This window comes from Mastomys coucha, unplaced genomic scaffold (genome assembly GCF_008632895.1).
Source record: "Mastomys coucha isolate ucsf_1 unplaced genomic scaffold, UCSF_Mcou_1 pScaffold7, whole genome shotgun sequence".
NCBI lineage: Eukaryota > Metazoa > Chordata > Mammalia > Rodentia > Muridae > Mastomys > Mastomys coucha.
The window spans coordinates 21,768,579-21,791,313 of record NW_022196913.1 but is presented as its reverse complement, the minus strand read 5'-3'; the positions used below and the strand labels follow the sequence as shown (position 1 = coordinate 21,791,313).

General features: G+C 37.0%; 1 protein-coding gene across 5 annotated transcripts in view; it reads left to right on the top strand.

The window, feature by feature from the left end:
* The window catches only part of Sugct (succinyl-CoA:glutarate-CoA transferase), a 474,328-nt gene that overhangs the window by 110,869 nt on the left and 340,724 nt on the right, over positions 1-22,735 (top strand). For all 5 annotated transcript variants that reach the window (XR_004114937.1, XM_031358181.1, XM_031358178.1 and 2 more), the window contains one exon: positions 19,411-19,554. Coding sequence is in view for 4 of the 5 variants with exons in the window: in XM_031358181.1 (XP_031214041.1) it covers positions 19,411-19,554 (144 nt within the window). In the remaining variant the exon portion in view is untranslated. The remainder of the gene's footprint in view (positions 1-19,410; positions 19,555-22,735) is intronic.

Sequence of the window (22,735 nt, the reverse complement as noted above, 5' to 3'; positions counted from 1 at the left end):
CTCAGTCTCTGGGAGCTCCCTGGGGTCTGAATTAGTTGAAACTGCTGGTTTTCCTATGGAGTCTATCTCCCCTTCAGCTTCTTCAATCCTTCCCCTAATTCAACCATTGGGTCCCTGACTTCAGTCCAATGGTTGGGTGTAAGTATTTGCTTCTGTCTCAGTTAGCTGCTGGTAGGGCCTCTCAGAGGACAGCCATGCCAAGCTCCCATCTGTAAGCACACCATAGCATCAGTAATAGTGTCAGGTCTTGGTGTCTCCCCCTATGAGATGGATCCAAAGGTACACTGGTCATTGGGCCACCATTCCTTCAGTCAATTCTCCATTTTTGTCCCAGCAGTTCTTTTAGACAGGAACAATTGTGGGTCAGGACTTTAGACTGTGAGTTAGTAAGCCTGTCCCTCCACTTGAGGCCCTATCTATCTATTGGAGGTGAACTTTTTGAGTTCCCTCTTCCCACTGTTGAGCACTTTGGCCAAGGTCACCCCCATTGAATCCTGAGAGTCTCTCACCTCCTGGATACTTTCTAGAGGGTCTCCTACCTCCTAACTCCTGAGGCTGCTTGTTTCCATTCATTCTCTTGGCCTTCTGTGTTTCTCTCTTGTCTTCCCATGTCTGATCCTGTTCCCCTTTTCCCCTCCCCCTCCATGCTAACACCTTCCATCTGCCTCCAGTGATTATTTCCTTCTGCCTTCTAAGTGGATCGAAGCCTCCTCACTCGGGCCTTTCTGCTTATTATACTTTCTAATTCCATCCATTCACCTGCAAAATTCATGATGCTCTCATTTTTAATAGCTGTATAGTATTCCATTGAATAAATGAACCACATTTTCTGTATCCATTCTTCTGTTGAGCGACATCTGGGTTCTTTCCAGCTTCTGGCTATTACAAATAAGGCTGCTATGAGCATGGTGGAACATGTGTCCTTGTGATATGGTGGGGCATCTTTTGGGAATATGCCCAAGAGTGGTATAGCTGGGTCTTCTGGTAGAACTATTTCCAGTTTTCTGAGGAACCACCAGATTGGTTTCCAAAGTGGTTGCACCAGCTTGAGGTCTCAACAAAAGTGGAGGAGTATTTCTCTTTCTTTATATCCTCACCAGCATCTGCTGTCACATGAGTTTTTGATCTTAGCCATTCTGATTGGTGTGAAGTGGAATCTCAGGGTCATTTTGATTTGCATTTTTCTGATCACTAAGGACTTTGAACATTTCTTTAAGTGCTTCTCATCCATTGTAGATTCATTGGTTGCAAATTCTGTTTAGCTCTGTATCCCATTTTTAAATTAGGTTATTTGGTTTTTTGGAGGTTAACTTCTTGAGTTCTTTGTATTTTGTCCAGAAGTGTATGAGTTTATTTCTGGGTCTCCTATTCTATTGATCAACCTGTCTGTTTCTATACTAATACCATGCAGTTTTTACCACTATTGCTCTGTAGTACAGCTTGAGGTCAGGGATGGTATTCCCCTAGAAATTCTTTTATTGTTGAGAATTGATTTGGCTATTCTGGATTTTGTTTTTCCGTATGAAGTTGATAATTGCTATTTCCATGTCTGTGAAGAATTGTGCTGGAATTTCGATGGGGATTGCATTGAATCTGTAGATTGCTTTTGGGAAGATATCAATTTTCACTTTGTTAATCCTACCAATCCATGTGCGTGGGAGATCTTTCCACCTTTTTAGGTCTTCTTCAGTTTTGATTTTCAGGGACTTGAAGTTCTTGTTGTACAGATCTTCCACTTGCTTGGTAAGAGTTACACTAAGATATTTTATACTATTTGTGGCTATTGTGAAGGGTGTTGTTTATTTTATCTCAGCCTGTATATTATTTATATAAAGGAAGGCTACTGATTTGTTTCAGATAATTTTGTATCCTGACACTTTGCTGAAGATATTTATCAGCTCAAGTAGTTCTCTGGTAGAATTTTGGGAGTTGCATATATATATATGGTGAATAATGGTCTCGATGTATATAATCATATCATATGCAAATAGTGATACTTTGACTTCATCCTTTCCAATTTGTATCACCTTGATATCTTGTTGTTGTCTAATTGTTGTAGCTAGAACTTTGAGTACTATGTTGAAAAGATACAGGAAGAGTGGGCATCCTTGTCTTTTCCCGGATTTTAGTAAGATTGCTTCTAGTTTCTCTACATTTAATTTGTTATTGTCTATTGGTTTGCTATATATTGCTTTTACTATGTTTAAGTATATGCCATGAATTATTGACCTCTCCAGGACTTTTAACATGAAGGAGTATTGATGGTCATGTGGATTTTTTCCCGTTAAGTTTGTTTATATAGTGTATTATGTTGATGAATTTTCATATGTTGAACCATCCCTGTATCTCTGGGATGAAGCTTACTTGATCATGGTGAATAATGGTCTCGATGTATTCTTGGATTTTGTTTGTGAGAATTTTATTGAGTATTTTTGCATCTATATTCATAAGTGAGATTGGTCTGAAGTTATCTTTCTCTGTTGGTTCTTCGTGTGGTTTAGGTATCCAAGTAACTGTGGCTTCATAGAATGAATTAAGTAGTGTTCCTGCTGTTTCTATTTTATGGATTAGTTTGAGGAGTATTAGTTCTTCTTTGAATCTGCTGGAATACTGCACTGAACCAATCTGGCCCTGGGCTTATTTTGGATGGCAGGTTTTTGATTACTATTTCTATTTCCTTAGGGTTTATGGAATATTTAGATAGTTTACCTGATCTTGATTTAACTTTGGCACATGGTTTCTGTCTAAAGAATCATCCATTTCTTCTAGATTTTCCAGTTCTTTTTAGAGTATAGACTTTTCTAGTAGGTTCTGATGATATTTTGAATTTCCCCAGGTTCTGTTGTTATTATCTCTCTTCTCATTTCTGATTTTGTTAATTTGGATACTGTTCTTGTGCCCTTTAGTTGGCTAGGGGTTTGCCTATCTTGTTGATTTTTCAAAGAACCAGCTCTTGGTTTTGTTGAATCTTTGTATCATTCTCATTGTTTGTTTGTTTGTTTCTTTTTTTTTTCTTTTGGTTTTTCGAGACAGGGTTTCTCTGTATAGCCCTGGCTGTCCTGGCACTCACTCTGTAGACCAGGCTGGCCTCAAATTCAGAAATCTGCCTGCCTCTGCCTCCCAAGTGCTGGGATTAAAGGTGTGCGCCACCACTGCCCGGCCATTCTCTTTGTTTCTAACTGGTTGATTTTAGCCCTATTCCCTAGGATCTACTCCTCTTGGTGTGTTTGCTTCTTTCTGTTCTAGGGCTTTCAGGAGTAATGTTAAGTTGCTTGTATGGGATCTCTCCAATTTCTTTATGAAGACAGTAGTGCTATTGAATTTCCTCTTATCATTGCTTTCATTGTGCCTCATAAGTTTGGGTAGGATATGTATTCATTTTCATTAAACTCTATAAAGTCATTGATTTCTTTATGTCTTCCCTGACCAAGTTATCATTGAGCAGAGAGTTGTTCAATTTCCATGAGTATATGGGCTTTCTATTGTTTTTCTTTTTTTTTAAAAAAAGATTTATTTATTATTATACATAAGTATACTGTAGTTGACTTCAGACATACCAGAAGAGGGTGTCAGATCTCATTACAGATGGTTGTGAGCCACCATGTGGTTGCTGGGATTTGAACTCAGGACCTTCCAAAGAACAGTCAGTGCTCTTACCTGCTGAGCCATCTCGCCAGCCCTCTATTGTTTTTCTTGTTATTGAAGTCTAGCCTTGGTTCCAGGTGGTGTGGTAGAATGCATGGGAATATTCCAATCTTGTATCTGATTAGGCTTGTTTTATGTCTGATTACATGGTCAAATTTGGAGAAGATACTGTGAGATGCTGAGAAGAAGGTATATTTTCTTGTTTTGGGGTGAGATGTTCTGTAGATACCTGTTAAATCCATTTGGTTCATAACTTCTGTTAGTTTCACTGTGTCTCTGTTTAGTTTCTGTTTCCATGATCTATTCGTTGGTGAAGTCTCTCACTGTTATTGTGTGAGGTTCAACATGTGTTTTGAGCTTTAGTAAAGTTTCTTTTATGAATATGGGTGCCCTTGCATTTGGAGCGTAGATGCTCAGAATTGAGACTTCCTCTTGGTGGATTTTTCCTTTGATGAATATGAAATGTCCTTCTTCATTTCATTTGATAACTTTTGGTTGAAAGTTTGGTTGAAATAGCCAATAAAATTATTGGCTATTAGAATGGCAACTCCAGCTTGCTTCTTGGGACTATTTGCTTGGAACACTTTTTCCCAGCCTTTTACTCTGAGATAGTGTCTGTCTTTGTCACTGAGGTGTGTTTCTTGTATGCACCAAAGTGCTAGATTCTGGCTCCATATCCAATTTGTTAGCCTGTATCTTTTTATTGAGGAATTGAGTCAATTGATGTTGAAAGATGTTAAAGACACATGATTGTTAGTTTCTGTTTTTTTTTTTTTGTTGTTGTTGTTGTTGTTGTTGCTGGAGGTGGTATTATGAATGAACTCTTTGGGGTTTGTTGTGAAACGTTTAATTTCTTGTGTTTTCTTGGATATAGTTACCCTCCTTGTGTTGGAGATTTCATTCACTGGGCTGGATTAATAGTAAGATATTGTTTAAATTTGTTTTTTCTTTTCATGGGATATCATGATTTCTCCATTTATGGTGACTAAGAATTTTTCTGGGTATATTATTCTGGGCTGGCATTTGTTTTCTCTTAGAGTATGGATGACATCTGTCCAGAATGTTTTAGAATTTTAGAATTTCTGTTGAAAAGTCTGGTGTACATCTGATAGATCTGCCTTTATATGTTACTTGGCCTTTTTTCTTACACGTTTTATATTCTTTCTTTGTTCTATGCATTTAGTGTTTTGATTATTATTTGTCAAGAAGATTTTCTTTTCTGGTCCAATCTGTTTGGTGTTTTGTAGGCTTCTTATACATTTATGGCCATCTCTTTCTTTAGTTTAAGGAAGTTTTCTTCTACGACTTAGTTGAAGATGCTTTCTGGCCCATTGAACAGGATTCCTCACTTTCTTTTATTCCTATTATTCTTGGATTTGATCTTTTCATTGTGTCCTGAATTTCCTGGATATTTTAGGCTAGGAGCTTTTTACACTTTGTATTTTCTTTGAACCATGTGTCAGTATTTTCTATGGTATCTTCTCAGCCTGAGATTCTGTCTTCTGTCTCTTGTATTCCACAGATCCTTGCATCTGTATCTCTTGATATCCTTCCTAAGTTGTCTATCTTCATTCATGGTTGCCTCCTTTTGTGTTTCCTTTATTGTTTTTATTTTCATTTTTAATTATTGGAACATTTTGTTCAATTCCTTTACCCTCTTTTCCTGTATTTCTTTAAGGAATTTATTTGTTTCCTCTTTAAGAGCTTCTACCTATTTGCCTGTGTTTTCTTTAAGGGAATTCTTTATATTATCTTTAAATGCCTCTATAATTTTCAAGAGATGGGATTTTAGGTCATTATCTTGCTTTTCAGGTGTGTTAGGGTATCCAGGGCTTGTTGTGGTGGGAAAACTGGGTTCTAGTGGCGCCAAATTGCACTCAGTTCTATTGCTTATGATTGTGTACTTGCTTCTGGCCATTTGGTTATCTCTTGTGTTAACTGGTTTGGGTGACTCTGACTGGAGCCAGTGTCCTTGGAGGCAAGTAGAGCTCTGTGACATGGGTTAGAGCAGGTCTCCTTGGAGGTAGGCAGTGCTGTGTCTGGTTAGGGTGGGCCTCTTGTGCCTCTGTTTAGAGCAGGCCTCCTGTTTCCCTGGTTACTACAGACTTCCTTGGAGGCATATAGGCTATGTCCTTGGTTACTGTAGATCCCCTTCAAGGGAGACAGGCCGTAGGGTACGGGAGAGTATCAGGCTGCTGATCTGGCCTGGTTGGGAAAGTGGACTGGAAGGAAAGTGAAGCTTGTGTGGGGGGTCCCATGTCAGCTGGGCTCTTTATGTTTGGTTATTGAAAACTTACTGGGAGGCAAGCTGGCTGTGGTGTATGTGCCATATTGGCTGCAGATCTGGTTGAGAATGACTTTTTAAAGTACATTGTAGATGTGGTTAGTATAAATGAGCCAAAACTTAAATGTCAATATGACTTTATGAAAAAGAGCAATCTTTTTTTTAATACGTGATAAACTTTTGTTTTGTTTTTTTTTTTTATTATTATTCAGACTACTATTCTAAGTCAGCTTTATGTGACTTGGGAATATTCTTTCATGAAAGAGAATGGCTGATTAGATGATAGATGTCTATTTTTGCTAGTGTTTAGTAAATATACATAGAAGATCTTTTTCATCTAGAATATTTTAAGTAGTCATGTGTTTGAAAATTTATTACTGAAAGTGACAGATATAGATTTGTTTCACTTGCCATATGTACTATAGTCTGAATTGTTGAATACTATGGTTCCTCTCCATTGATAGTGTGTTGCAGAATTTCTAAATGAATATAGGTGTCCAATATATGTTGGGTTAGATCAGAGCAAAGACTTTTGGGGGAAATATGAACGTTACCGACATAATACAAAGGCTTGGTATGAAAGCCTAGTAGACAAAGGTAAAAGACACCCATTTCAAACCAAACAGGCGGCAGTCACTTACAGCAGGTGTTCCTCCTTTCAGCTACTTTTCTTTAGTTAATTCTAGAGAGATCACTGCAGGGCTAGGATAAACTGAGGCAGAGTGATGTCCTTTAAATCTTACATTTAATTCAAAGCAACTATGGGGTTTTAATGTCTTAAGATACAAGGACCTTTGTACTTCTGTTTTCTGATGTTTCATTTTTAGTCACAGAAAAAAAATGTATATAGCCCTTCCTTTAAATAATGAAGGGACTGATTTTCTTTTTGTTCATTGAGAGAACAGAGAATGGACATATCTGTCTTTGTTCAATCCCTGGGCTCTCATTTGGTAAAGATGTCATTATTGTGAGTGCTTTTATTTATAAACCCTGAATTCAGTAGGGAAGAAGTGAAAACATTTGGAACCCACCAGTTTTTATGCAAGTGCTAAAATGAGTGAAGACTATGAAGGTGAAGACATTTGCGGTGCCATTGGTGAACTGTGCTACATTCTGACAGTGTAGCTACATAGTGTGTGCTCTGCCTGGTCATTTCTAAAGATTATTTTCTTCTTTTTTTCTTTTACTGAAAATAGATTTTTTTCATACAATACACTCAAATTGTTGGTTCCCCTCCCACTATTCTTCCAATTTCCTCCCCACTTTCTCTCCCACTTGGATCCATACCCATTCTTAGAAAACAAACAGACATCCAAGAAATAATTAGAAATTAAAACAAGATAAAAAAAAACTGGATTAGGACATAAAAACCAAACAAGAAAAAGAGCCAAATAATAGGGACAAGAAAAGATACACACAAGAATTGCTGCTTGGGTGGCCAAGAGCCTAAGACTGTATAGGCCAGTGACCTAAGGGAAATCCAAATGCTAGTGTTCTACTAAAGGAACATAGCACCTTAAGACATTTTGCTATAATCAAAGTTGCCTTCTTTACTCAGCCATCATCAGAGAAGCTTCTTTCTGCAGTAGATGGGAATAAATACAGAGACCCAAAGACAATATGCAAAGACTGAGAGACCTAGGAACATCAGCCATAAAAGGGATCCTTCTATCAAATGCTTCTCCTCAGGGCATAGGGAACCCTGGCAGAAGAGGCAGCAATAAAAGTATAAGAACCTAGGGAGACAAAGGACACTAAGGGATCAAAGCTTTCTAGACATAGAAAGACATCTGAACATAAGAACTCACAGATACTGAGGTAGCATACACAGGGTCTGTGTAGGACTGAACCAGTTGGGGTCCTAGACTGAAAGGAGAAATGGAGATACTCACACATCCCTAAGCCAAAGCAATCTCCAACTGATAGCTACTTGCAAATGAATAATTTTTTTTTTCTGCTGGGATATCTTCCTGGGGAAACAAACTACTCATGAGAGTAGGTAATCTCTAAGCCCACAGCAGATGGCTAACAGAAAACTGAACTCAATAGCATCTTGGAGGTTCTTTATCTTATAGTGTTAAACCAAGGCATTTTGTTTTCTTGTTTTGTTTTTCTTCCTTACAGGTCCTTCACACATACACACGCACACACACACACACACACACACACACACACACACACACACCCCAAAGTGTCCAGTTTTGTGTTTTTATGAATATGTGTTTTTAATTGATCATTCTGGCAGAGGTGTGAAGGAAACTATGAGTAGAATCAGTATTTAAAAATTTATTTTTAAATATTAATGTCTATTTTATTATATTCAATACAATATATATTTTTATATCAATTGTAAAAATGGTGGACATGTTATTAAATGAACATAAATAAAGTCTTTTTGTTTGTTTGTTTTGTTTTTAGTAGAGCTTTAAAATCTTGGCTCTTTCTATGTACAAACCCAAAATGAGAACAATTTTTAGACATTGGAGTTCATTGTAATAGGGCTGTACTTCAACGTCCCTCACATCACCAAGGGATTTTACCTCCATAGTAGCTAAGCTAAGAGTTGACAGTTCTGCACTAAGGAATAAATTATAGGCATGATTATTTGGATAAATATTTCCTGCTATGGTCAAAGCTATTTGACTTGAGTAATTGTCTTCATTCTCACCCCACAGGGAACAGGTTACATTCATTTAAGAAATGGTTTGTGTATTAAGATGGTTCATCCATGAAGTCATTCATTAACTGTTTCAATGAACAATGATTCTGCTTGGAGGGTGGCACAGACATTAGGTGAGGGTAAGATTCTGGTTCATTGACTGTGATGATCTTAAAAAAATTCATTTCAGAAAAAGAGTAACTTATAAGTTCCTCTTCAAAATTGATATAATAATTATAAATATCAAGCAAAGCATTCAGTCTCAGTCTTTGTTGTTCCCTTAAAAGCCACCTCCCAAATTAATTGTCTATGTTTATTTTGGCTGTATAAATAATTTTGAAATATGTAAGCTGTTCTGAAAGCCATAATATAGTGTAAGAACATCAAATAAACAATCCTTCTAATAGAGAGGCTGAGATAGGAGAAGCATGATTTAAAGATGATTATGTGGTACACAGCAAGACACTGCCACATGCAAACAAGCTGAAAGTGTTATATAGATTGTATAATATTGGACCTATTTCTCCAATTACCAAATTAGAGAGACCACTGGATGACAGCCAACAAATTTCTAATTACTCATATTTTTGAATTTCAATTGGTTAGGATATGTTGGTAATATTAATTTTCATATTAAGAGATATTATGGAAAAGTGATTGTTACTTCTGATTATTTTTGATGTTAGAGATGGAATTGTTTTTGTGGGTTTGTTGAAAGATTACTCTCTTGCTTTTTCTAGGGGTACTTTCACTCCTTGTGTTGGTATTTTCCATCTATTATCCTTTATAGGGCTGGATTTGTGGAAAGATATTGTGTAAATTTGGTTTTGTCATGAGATATCTTGGTTTCTCTGTCTATGGTACTTGACAGTTTTGCTGGGTATAGTAGCCTGGCTGGCATTTGTGTTCTTGTAGGGTCTGTATGGCAGCTTTCCAGGATCTTCTAGCTTTCATAGTCTCTGGTGAGAAGTCTGGTGTAATTCTGATAGGCCTACCTTTGTATGTTACTTGACCTTTTCCCCTTATTGCTTTTAAAATTCTTTCTTTGTTTAGTGCATTTGGTGTTTTGATTATTATGTGACAGGAGGAATTTCTTTTCTGGTCCAGTCTATTTGGAGTTCTGTATGTTCATGGGCATCTCTTTCTTTAAGTTAGGGAAGTTTTCTTTTATAATTTTGTTGAAGCTATTTACTGGCCATTTAAGTTGGCAATATTCACTCTCTTCTATACCTACTATCCTCGGTCTTCTCATTGTGTCCTGGATTATCTGGATGTTTTTGTTTAAGAGATTTTTGCTTTTTGTGCTTTCTATGGTATCTTCTGCTCCTGAGATTCTCTCTTCTATCTCTTGTATTCTGTTAGTGATGCTTGCATCTATGACTCCTGACCTCTTTCCTGAGTTTTCTAAATCCAGGGTTGTCTCCCTTTGTGATTTCTTTATTGTTTCTACTTCCATTTTTAGATCCTGGATGGTTTTGTTTGTTTCCTTTACCTGTTTGATTGTGCTTTCCTGTAATTCTTCAAGGGATTTTTGTGTTTCCTCTTTAAGGGCATCTAGCTGTTTCCTGTGTTTTCTTGTATTTCTTTAAGGAAGTTATTTATGTCCTTCTTAAAGTCCTCTGTCATCATCATGAGAAGTGATTTTGGATCCGAATCTTGCTTTTCCGATGTGATGGTATGACCAGGACTTGCTATGGTGGGAGAATTGGGTTCTGATGATGCCAAGTAACCTTGGCTTCTGTTGCTTATGTTCTTGCCTCCTGTCATCTGGTTATCTCTAGTGCTACCTTCCCTGGCTATATCTGACTGGAGCCTGTACTTCCTGAGATCATGGTTGTGTCAGAGTTCCTGGGTGTCAAGCTGTCTATGGGACCCTGAGATCCCGGTGTGACCAAACTCCTGGGATCCTGTGATCCTTGGTGTATTAGAACACCTGGGAGTGGAGCTTCCTTTATGTGTTGTGGGACTGGCTATGGAGTTTGTGCCCAAGGTCTGGTCAGGGCACTGGCCCAGCCCAGAAGGAACCAGTGCCACTCTAAATATTATTTTTGAATTAGCTTACAAAGCAGCACATTTCATTGTCACTTTCATAGCACTTTATTTTAGTTGACCTTCCTCATTTGCTCTTTTCCCTCATAACTTCTTTCCTATAGCTACACACACACATGCACACACACACACATATTTAATGTGATTTTAGTTAAATAAAAATATGAATCCTATGTCTTTTTCAACATTCTCATTCATACTTTTAGTCCTTTCTCTTTCTCCTCTTGACCTCCTTACTAGCTTCTCCTACTAATTCCACATTTCTTCTTTTATATCACTCTTATGCCATGTTCCTCTCTCTAGTGCACTCCCTGCCATGGTGGCTACTCCAGATTATATATTCACATCTGAAGATTTGGAGCTATGAAACATATATAAGAGAGAACATGTGCCATTTGTGTTATTTGGGTTACCTCTGTCAATATAGTATATTTTGGTTCTATTTGACTACTTATAAATTTCATGATTTTATTTTTCCTTATGGATGAATAATATTTTATAGTGTCTGTGTATCACATTTCATTACTCATTCATCAGTTAAAGAACATTTGGGCTGTTTCATTTTTCTAGCTATTGTGATTAAAGCAGTGATGAACCTGGTTGGAGAAGTACCTGTTGAGCCCTTTGAGCATCTGACAAGGGTGGTATAGATAGTCATATGGTACATTTATTTTTAGCTTTTTGAAGTTTCTTTGTATTAATTTCCAGAGTAGATGTACCAGTTTGCAGTTCTACCAAAGGTTAATGAGTATTCCCCTTTCCCTACATCCTCCCTAGCATTTTCTGTTAATTGCTGCCCCACATGTCAATTGTTGCCTGTAATTTATTCACAAATAAAGTCCTACTCAAAAAGTTCAAAAGAACTTTTTAGGAATTAAAATATAACTGTCATTTTTTCTTCATTCATTTTACTTTCTTAAACTTTTTCAAGTACCTGCCCTCTAACCTCTCCCATCCCCTTTACTACTTCTCAAATTCATGACCTCTTTTTTATTTTATAAACATGTGATTGTTATATATGTTAATTTCATAAGACACATAAACACAACCCATTGTATCTGTTAAGTGTTGTTTATGTGTATTTGATTTCAGGGCTTACAACTTGGTACTGAATAACTAATTAGGAGGTTCATTCTCAAGAATGACTAATTCTCTCCCTCTCAGCAGTTATTAGTTGTGTGTAGATTTTTTTCTCTTTTTTTCCCCAAGGAAATATTTTTTCCAGTTCAACTTTTTTTTTTAAAAAAAATTTAATTTATTTTATTTACTCCTTTTTTTACACTCCAGATTTTTTATTAGATATTTTATTTATTTGCATTTCAAATGTTATCCCCTTTCCCAGTTTCCCTTCCAAAAACCTCTTATCCCAGCCCCGCTTCCCCTGCTTCTATGAAGGTTTCCCTCACCCACCCACCCACCCACTGCAACCTCCCTGCCCTTGTATTCCCCTACACTGGGACATTGAGCTTCACAGGACCAAGAGCCTCTCCTCTCAAGGTTATATATGCAGCTGGAGCCATGGGTCTCTCCATGTGTACTTTTTGGTTGGTGGTTTAGTTCCTGTGAGCTCTGGTGGGTCTGGTTGGTTGATATTGCTATTCTTCCGATGGGTTGCAAACTCCTGCAGGTCCTTCAGTCCTTGCCCTAATTCCTCCATTGGGGTCGCTGTGCTCAGTCTGATGTTTGGCTGTCTGTATCCGCATCTGTATTGGTCAGGCTCTGGCAGAGCCTCTCAGGGGACAGCTATACCAGGCTCCTGTCAGCAAGCATTTCTTGGCATCCACAATAGTGTCTGGGTTTGGTGTCTATATATGGGATGGATCCCTAGGTGGGAAGTCTATGAATGGCCTTTCCTTCAGTCTCTGCTGCACACTTTGTCTCCGTTTTTCCTCTCTTGAGTATTTTCCCCCTTCTAATAAGGACTGAAACATACACACTTTGGTCTTTCTTCTTCTTGAGCTTCATGTGGTCTGTGAATTGTATCTTGGGTATTCCAAACTTTTGGGCTAATATCCACTTATCAAGGAGTACATGCTATGTGTATTCTTTTGTGACTGGGTTACCTCATTCAGGATGATATTTTCTAATTCCATCCATTTGCCTAAGAATTTCATGAATTCATTGCTCCCCCTCCTGATCCACCCTCTGACTGTTCTACATCCCTTACCTCCTCCTTCTGCCATATCTTCATGAGGATGTCCCCACTCCTCACTCCTATCCCACCAGGCCTCCCCACTCCCTGGGGCCTCCAGTCTCTTGAGGATTAGGTTCATCTTCTCTGACTAAACCCAGACCTGTCATTCCTCTGCTGTATATGTGTGTTGGGGGCCTCATATCAGCTGGTGTATGTGCTCTGGTTGGTAGTTCAATATCTGAAAGATATTGGGAGTCCAGGTTAGTTGGGACTCCTAGTCCTCCTATAGGCTCACCCTCCTCCTCAGCTTCTTCCATCTTTTCCCTGATTCAATCACGGGGCCAGCAGCTTCTGTCCAAGAGCTTATTTCTCTTGATTTTTGTTTTTGGAATTTCATATAGTGTACCAATCACACTTCCCAGTTCTGCTAGGGGAATAGTGAAAAAGCAACGATAAGTTGAGAGGAGGGCAAAGTAGAAGAGGGAGCACAGGGAAGGATGAATCCCCAAAGACCTTTATAAAAAGACATATAGAAACCCATTAGTGTAGAAAAATTTTATACATGCCTAAAAAGTCAAAATGCAGTTTTCCCATATCAGAGTCCACATTACCCCTCCAAGACAAATAACAAATAAAAAGCTCATATAGGTTATGACAATTGCCTCCCAGAGGTTGAAAGTAAGTCCCTCTTGCTACAAATACCTCGTACTTCAAACACAGGACTCAGAAGATTCAAGATTGGTCTGAGGATTAGTACTGTACTAATGTGAGCTGCCAAGTGAAGGAAGGAACCAAACAAAAGTTCTAGCTAGCCAGGGTGTCTATGAAGTACATTTACTAACACAGCCAGATAATTCTGAAGGGTTAAAGCTGGCATTCATAGCTTGGTAGTAACTGAAAGCTCTCTAGTTATACATAAGGCTCACTCAAGAGGAAGGAAATCATGCCTGGTACTAGAACTCAGTCAACTACTCATATCTGGTGAGATCATGGATCTTAGATGAGAACATACAATCATCACTTTTTTAGACCAGAATAATTCTTAACTGCTTTCTAAATATTTGGTTTTACAACCAAAGATAATTTATCTCGCATCCTCCCCATGAGAAAAAGAAAGAAAAAAAAAACCCTCTTTTTGTAGCAGAAAACCACAACCAGTGACAATGTAGAGGACAGCAAATCGTAGGGTGACTATACCAGAGGTGATGGTAGTTTTATAAGAGTGGAAGACCAGAAAATTGGCTGTAAGATTATATTTCTTAAAATGATAGGGTATCTATCAATGATACTTCAAAATATGGCTACCTAAACCAGACTAGAAAGAAAAATGGCAACACGAATGAGCATGTTAACTGAAAAAGAAGAAATTAAATAGGTCCCATTCTTACACACACAAAACCCCCAAAACAACAACAACAAAAAATTACAGCCACCAGGGCCATGTTGATATGAGTGGCCTATGTAGTCACCTTAGGCCATGTTGATGTCTGTGGTCCTGCTGTAGCCAAGGGCCAAGTTCTTTTTAATAAATTTATCTCTTTACATTTTCTAGTCTTCTGTAATATAAAAATTTTAAAGTATGTTCACAAGATCCTCTGAATTTTCTTGGAGTCTGTTAAGTTGTATTAATTTTCATCTCTAATTTTATTAATCTGCATCTTTTTTTGGCTAGTTTGGCTAAATATTTGTTAATCTTGTTATATTTCCAGATTACTTATCCCTTATTTCATTGATTCTTTTTTCACTTCTAGTTCACTAATTTCAGCTCTGACTATTATTATCTCTTCCAATCTATCTTTTTAAGGGTGTTGCTTGTTCTTGTATTTCTATGGCCTTGAGGTACATCATTAAGTTATTTATTTGAAATCTCTCAAATCTTTTGATGTAGAAACATAGTTCTATAAAATTCCCTCTTAAGGCTGCTTTCATTGTATCTCAACAGATTTTAGTATGTTCTGTTTTCATTTTCATTCAGGTATAGAAACAAAGTTGATACCCTTCTTGCTTTACCCAATTTTGGCTCACTATTGTGTTGTTGAACTTTCATGGATTAGTGTACATTCCGTCTTGTGTGCTGTTCAGATAGAATGGGGCATATAATTTCAATTTCCCTGCATTTGTTGAGATTTGTTTTATGTCTTATTTTGTGGGAAGTCCCAGGGCTGCTGAGAAGAATTTGTATTCTTTAGTGTTTGGCTAAAATTATGTATACATCTCAGATGATTTTAAGATGTCACTAATTTTCAGAGTCTCTTTAGACTATTAAGTTCTTTTTTAAAGATAACCTTTGTGACGGTTTGAATATGCTTGGCCCAGGGAATAGCATTATTAGGAAGTTTAGCTCTGTTGAAGTAAGTGTGACACTGTGGGCATGGACTTTAATACCCTTGTCCTAGCTGCTTGGAAGTCAGTATTTTCCTAGCAGCCTCCAAATGAAGATGTAGAACTCTCAGCTCCTCCTGCACCATGCCTGCCTGGGCACTGCTGTGCTCCCACCTTGATGATAATGGACTAAATCTCTGAACCTGTAAGCCAGCCCCAATTAAATGTCCTCAGCCCAGCTATACTACTCCTGGGCATATATCCAGAAGATGCTCCAACATGTAATTAGGATACATGCTCCACTATGTTCATAGCAGACTTATTTATAATAGCCAGAAACTAGAAACAACCCAGATGTCCCTCAACAGAGGAATGGATACAGAAAATGTGGTACATCTACACAATGGAATATTGCTCAGCTATTAAAAACAACGAATTTGTGAAATTCTTAGGGAAATGGATGGATCTGGAGAATATCATTATGAGTGAGGTAACCCATTCACAAAAGAACACACATGGTATGCACCCTCTGATAAGTGGATATTAGCCCAGAAGATCAGAATACACAAAGTACAATCCACAAACCACAAAAAACTCAAGAAGAATGAAGACCAAAGTGTGGATACTTCATTCCTTCTTAGAAGGGGGAACCAAATACCCATGGAAGGAGTTGCAGAGACTAACTATGGAGCAGAGACTGAAGGAAGGATAATCCAGAGACTGCTCCACCTGGGAATCTTTCCCATATTCAACCATCAAATCCAGACACTATTGTAGATGCCAGCAAGTACTGGCTGACAGGAGCCTGATATAGCTGTCTCCTGAGAGGCTCTGACAGTGCCTGACTAATACAGTTGTAGAGGCTCACAGCGTCCATTGGACTGAGCACAGGGTCCCTAATGAAGGAGCTAGAGAAAGGACCCAAGGAGCTGAAGGGGTTTGTAGCTCCTTAGGATGAACAACAATATGAACTAACTAGTACCCTCAGAGCTCCCAGGGACTAAACCACCAACCAAAGAGTACACATGGAGGGACTCATGGCTCCAGCAGCATATGTAGCAGAGGATGGCCAAGTCGGTCATCAATGGGAGGAGAGGCCCTTGGTCCTGTGAGGGTTCTATGCTCCAGTGTAGGGGAATGCTAGGGCCAGGAAGTGGGAGAGGGTGGGTTGGTGAGCAGGAGGAGTGGGGAGGGAACAGGGATTTTTTTGTTTTGTTTTGTTTTTGTTTTTTATTTTTATTTTTTTATTATTTTTTTCTTTTCCTTTTTCGAGGGGAAACTGGGAAAGGAGATATCATATGACATGTAAATAAAGAAAATATCTAATAAAAAAAAAAGAAAAAAATGTTGTCCTCATAAGAGTTGCCTTGGTCATAGTGTATGTTCACAGCAATAAAACTTGTTTTTTAAGATTGGGTCTTGAATTGCCATTTGTTAGTGCTCTGGGATTTTTTTCTATGGTTTTAAGTCTAAATGTGTTTCTTTTATGAAATTGTCCCTATTTTCGGTACATGTGTTTAGCATCGTTATATCCTATTCTTGGACTTTTCTATCAATGAGGATAGTGTTCTTCCTTATCTTATCTGATTTGCCTTGCTTTGAAGTCTGCCTTGTTAGATATTGGAATAGGATACTTGCTGATTTCCTGGTTCATTTGGTTGGAATACCTTTTTCTTTCTGTTTACCCTTTGGTGCTTGTATGAGGGGTGTTTCTTGAAAACAGTAATAGGATGGATCTTGTTTTCTGGTCCAATCTGCTTGTCTGTGTGTCTTTATTGGTGAGTTGAGAACATAAATATGAAGAATTATTATTGAAATGTGTATTAATTTCTGTCATTTTGTTGCTGTTGTGATTGTCTATTTAATTTCTTTTGATTCAGCGTCCTGAAATTGTTTAATCATTTCTTGTGCCTTCTTGGGTGTGTTTAACCTTCTCTTCAGAACTAAGTATCTCTCCCGGTATCTTCTGTAGAGCTGGATCAATGGCCTTTTTGTTTTGAAAATTTTTCTTTCTCCTTCAGTTATATGTCTACCTATATATATATATATATATCCTATATCTTTGTTGGATATAGTGGTCTGGATTGATATCTTTGACCTTTCATAAGTCATAAAACATTAGTGCCAATCTCTTCTGGGATTTGTTTTTTTCTGTTGCAAAATCTGCTGTAATTCTGATGGGCTGGCTCTGTGAGTTGATCTTTTTCTCTTGATAGTTTCATTATCCTTCCTTTGGCTCTGGGAGATGATCTTTTTCTCTTGACTGCACATCCTTTCTTTGGTATGTATGTTTAGTATTTTGACTATTATGTGCTGTGGGTATTTTCTGCTTCTCTCTGTTACACACTATGCCAGTAGGATCTTGATAGGTATCTCCTTTTATATATTAGGAAAATCATCTTGTATGGTTTTGTTGAAAATATTTTCTGTACTTTTGGCCTAGATCTCTTCTTTTTTTTTTTTTTTTAATACTAATTATTTATAGGTTTGGCCTTTCTATAGGGTCCTAAAGGTGTGCATGTTCTATTCTTATTTTCTTTTCCCTTTGGATTTAACATTTTCTTTGACTGTTTGACAAATTATTCTACCTCGTCTTCAAGACCTGATACTATCTCTTTCTCTTGGTGGTATATATTGGTAGTGGCTTTCCTCTGAATTTTTTTTTTGTTCAAATTCTTGAATTTTTCATTTTAAGTTTTATTTCATTTTGGCTTCCTTAAGATAGTCTATCTCTTTACTAAATTCTTCTTTGATATGTTGAATTGTTTTTATAATTTCATTTAACTTTTGTGGTTTTCTGATCTTCATTTATTAAAATCCTCTGAGTTCTTTGATAGTGTTTATTATTCCTATTTTGACACCATTCTCTTGTACATCATCTAAGTAACCTTTCTCAGGGATATTAGTATGGGAGAAATACTTTTTGATAGACTTACTGTTTTGATTATTCATGTTTGTTTATTTGCAGTGTGGCCAGGTACCTGGAGTTAGATCCTGTTTCTTATGGAAACCTCACCTGTGTATTGTTGAATGAGTGCTTTAAGCTCTATTTCCACATTCTATTATATGGTTCAGTCTTTAGGCAATTCAGTTTAAATGCTGAAATGGAATATCAGAAATAGTTCTGGCCCTGCTCAAGCTAAGTGAAATTTCTAAGTTCAGAAGCAAACTCTCTGCATAGTTAGAGGAGTTTTACATTTAATCTTCTAGACCGTGGTAGAAATGCTTTGGACTTTTCTCAGGTAACATGTGCTGTTGCTGGTATGCATCTAGCACCCTTCTCTGAAGAGGGAGAAATTCTTAGTTGGAGGGAATGTTTGGTTGGTAGCACCAATCTTGTGTCTCTCTAGAGAGTGAGCAGATGTACTCTGTAGGGATGAGTGGTTTCGCCAGAGTGGTTAGAGATGAGTTCCTGGGAGGGATGTGGGCAAGAATGAATGACAAGGGTAAATGGAATTGTTGGCTGCTTAAGTTGAACCTCCATGCCTGAAAAGGGTATGTGCATTGTGGTATAGGAGCAACTTTTTGAAGTTTGTTTAAACTCTTATTACTAGTTACCATAAAATTTTAATGATTAAACATTTTTAGCACTAAAATATTTTATACCCACTTTCAGGGATCATAAGTCTTTGTTTGTCACTAAGGTTTCTTATGTGGTATTACTATTTATAAGTTTCTGCAGAAATACATGTAAGTATTAAGTGGCTTTCTTAATATCTTTTAAAATCAAAGTTTAAAATTAAAGTTACTATTTAAAGTGGTGGGTTTCATTATGATATTTTCACACATATGTGTCATTATGTGCCTTTTAAAAAAGCATATGTCATTAGGGTATTTGTCAGCTATTAGCATGATTATAAAAAAATTAAACAAGTTTTTTTTCTCCTTTTCTTCCTCCTCCTTCTGCTGTTTCTTTTCTAAAACATCATTTCATCCAACAGGAGAAAAAACTGTTTTAACTCTTTCCTGGAAGATTAGCATACTTAAATTCAAATCCAGCAATTCATTAATTTTTTATTTAAGTAAAATAAATTAAAAAGGAATTTCAAATGTGTTTGTGAAGCTTTATTTTTTTTTGTTTCATTTGACTTGGTTTAGGTTGGCTTGTATGCCTCTTGAGAAATACAGTAGTAAGTATACACAGGTGATATCCTCAATACTAATTTGTTGCATTTATTCATGTGTATGTATGTGTGTGCTCATATGTAGATATGCATGCTTCAAATATAATTCTTTTATTTAGCTACAGAATGCCTGAGAAATAGAACATCAACCAATATTCAATATCTGTTTTTTTCCATTTGATCCTCAAATCAGGATGGAGATCCTGTTCGCCCAGGAGTGGCCATGACTGATCTTGCCACTGGCCTTTTTGCCTATGGGGCCATTATGGCTGGCCTCCTACAACGTTATAGAACTGGAAAAGGACTGTTCATTGATTGCAATCTACTGTCATCTCAGGTACCAATCCATATAACATTTTAGTTGATTTAACAATGTATTGGGTTATACCTTTTTTGATAGAATCCAATGGGGACATGTGTAAAACCCATTAAAATTAAAAAAGCAAACACACCCTATATACTGCTTTGTTTTGAATGTATTTCCTTTCATATTATAATTAAAAATAATGATGATTTTGTTACAATTTAAACACTTGTTTAATTAGAATTCCAGGTTTTCCTTGTACTAGAATGGTTTCTTTACTCCTGTTGAGAGCACAGTAGGATTCTTCTGTTTCACTGATATATGAGCTCTCTAACTTCCTTGGTGCCATTTCTTCACATTTTATGTATCATGGACTCTCTTGTAAGTCTGGTGAATTATGTGGACCTTATCTTGGGATCGTATTCTTAAGTTCATAAAATGAGGCAGTTGAATTACAAAAGAAGTAAGTTATATGGAAATACATTTATCTCAATTTAAAAATAATTTTGTGTTATAATATATGGCTTTTACTAACATATGAAAATTTATGGAAATTGAACTATGCTAGGTAAATGGTCTGCTCCTATGCATATTCCCAGCCCTCTTTTTACTCTTCATTTTGAGACAATCTTATTAAGTTGACTGACATTGAACTCAAATTACAGCAAGGGAGATTTTGAACTTGATATCACTCTGCTTTAGCCTCTGGTGACATAATAATGATTGCAACACTATTAACAATTTGATGTAATGTTGAAAAGAAATGATATCTCAAGAATATGCAAGAGATAATATGATATGAAAGGATGTATAAAATTATCAGTGATCAAGTCATAGATATTGCTTATACTCTGGTGGTTTCATTGCCTATGTTCATAATTGTTTAGGTCCGAGGTTGATGAAAATAAAGATATCTTTTTGTATACATTGATGTTATTTAACTCCTGGAACTCTATCCAGAGACTCGAGACTAACCTCCCCTTTTAGACATTTACAGTTACAGTGAAGTAGGCGCAAGACTGGTGAAATGGAAGGGTTAATTCACTTCTAACATGACATTTTGCCTCCTTTACTGGATCGGACCCAGATGCTCTACCATATGTGGAAGTTGATTCTGAATAGATAACTTTTCAGGGATAGGAAAAAGAAAATATCTAATTTGTGCAAGGAGACATTTTACTGTGGGAAAATTACTTTCTAGACATAGAGATCTCAGTTGGGAATTTCAGATTTAAGTGGCATACATGGGAAAATAGTAAACTTGGAACACTACATTGGAGATTTTTTTTCTCTTAGGCAAGATTAAGGAGGTGTATAGAAATAAAAAAGTCAGTATGGTTGATGTTGAAATACTGTGTATGAGTTTTTAACAGCAACTTTGAATCACTGTTAGAATTTTAATGGTTTTATAAAATGATAAAAGATCTCTCTTCAGATGACTTATCTTGCTTCTCCACAGAAAGCCACAGATGGTAGTTATAGGAAGGAACTAAAAGTCTTTTCTTTTTTCTGTGTTAATAGCTGTAATGAACCTGAGGTAAGTTAAGTAACCAAATAAAACTTACATATCCAATAAATTTGCAAGACATGAAAGTTTCATAGGTGTGTGAGATGTGTAATCCTATGGGTCTCTGGGCTTACTTTGTATATCCTACTCTCTTTTGTATTGAAATGCTTAATATTGCTGAACAGAAGATTTTGTTTTTATTTTTCATTTTTCACCAAGTCATTTAAATTATGTATAGAGTTTGGTCTACACAAATTCTTTACTTTATACTTCAATTATTAATTAATTCATTAATTTTCAAAACAGTCATTTATTATGCTGTAATAGAAGTTAAAAAATTCTAGCACTCAATTGGTGATTCCCCACGTGGAATATGTTCACACATGCAAGACTGCTTCAAAATGGGTAAACTCATGGCCACATATACACAGATGTCTGTTTGTCTACCTTTCTTTTTCTCTTCCTTTTTTTCTTCCTTCCTTCCTTCCTTTCTCTCTCTCTCTCTCTCTCTCTCTTTCTCTTTCTTTCTTTCTTTCTTCCTTTCTTTCTCTCTCTCTTTCTCTTTCTTTCTTTCTTTCTTTCTTTCTTTCTTTTCCTCTTTCTTTCTTTCTTTCTTTCTTTCCTTCTTTCTTTCTTCCTTCCTCCCTTCTTCCTTTCTTCCTTTCTCCTTCCTTCCTCCTTCTTTACTTCTTCCTTCTTTCTTTCTTGATTATTCTTCTGTCCTATAATAAATATATCATGACCACATCCTCCCCTTCCTCCACTCCTCTCAGCCATCCCCCACCACTTCCCCTTTCCGCCAGATCTATTTCCCTTCAGAAAAGAATAGGTTTCCTAGTGTTATCAACCAAGTCTACATAACAAGATGCAATAAGACCAAGCACAAACCCTCATATCAAGTCTGGAAAAGGTAACCCATTGGGAGGGAAAGAGTCCTAGGAACAGGCAAAATTCATAGACACCCCACTCCCAATATTAGCAATCCCATAAACATCCTAAGCTGAACAAAACCAGCATGTATGCAGAGGCACACAAAGTTGTGTGTGTGTGTGTGTATGTGTGTGTGCGTGTGTGTGTGTGTGTGTGTATGTCTCTCTCTCTGTCTCTCACTGTCTCTCTCTGTCTCTTTCTCTCTGTGTCCATACTGATTATTGAGACTGTAAGCTTTGATAGTCTAAGAAAAATGTCTCTTTTTGAGCTTTTCACAGCATCCTCAATGCTCAGTCCAGTATTTATCAAATATCAAGCTATCAATGGTATTGTTCTTTCAATGAGAAATATCCTCATCAAAAGAATGAGGATATAGTCTCATATATTTGAAAATTTAGTTCCAAGTTGGTAGCATTGTTTGAGGAGAGTATGAAGCCTCTGGGAAATGAAAACTTGCCAGAGGAAGTATGTGTTTTGGGGGCAGGCCTGGTGTGTTTATAGCCTGGCTCTATTTCCTGTTCTTTCTCTGTTTTCTTATTGCTGACACAACTGACCTGCTCTACTCCCTTTGCTGTGCCTCTCTTCCTGCTGATAAGCTTGCTTTGTTGTGATGGAATGATCCCTTGAAACTGTTAGCTAGAATAAAGACACATCTTTTCTTTTCAGATATTTGCTTATAGCAGTGAGGAAAGCAACCAACCCAGAAAATTGATACTGGCAAGTAGGGCTGATGCTTTTAGAAGCCTAATCATTTAGTTATGTGAGGAAGAAAATGGA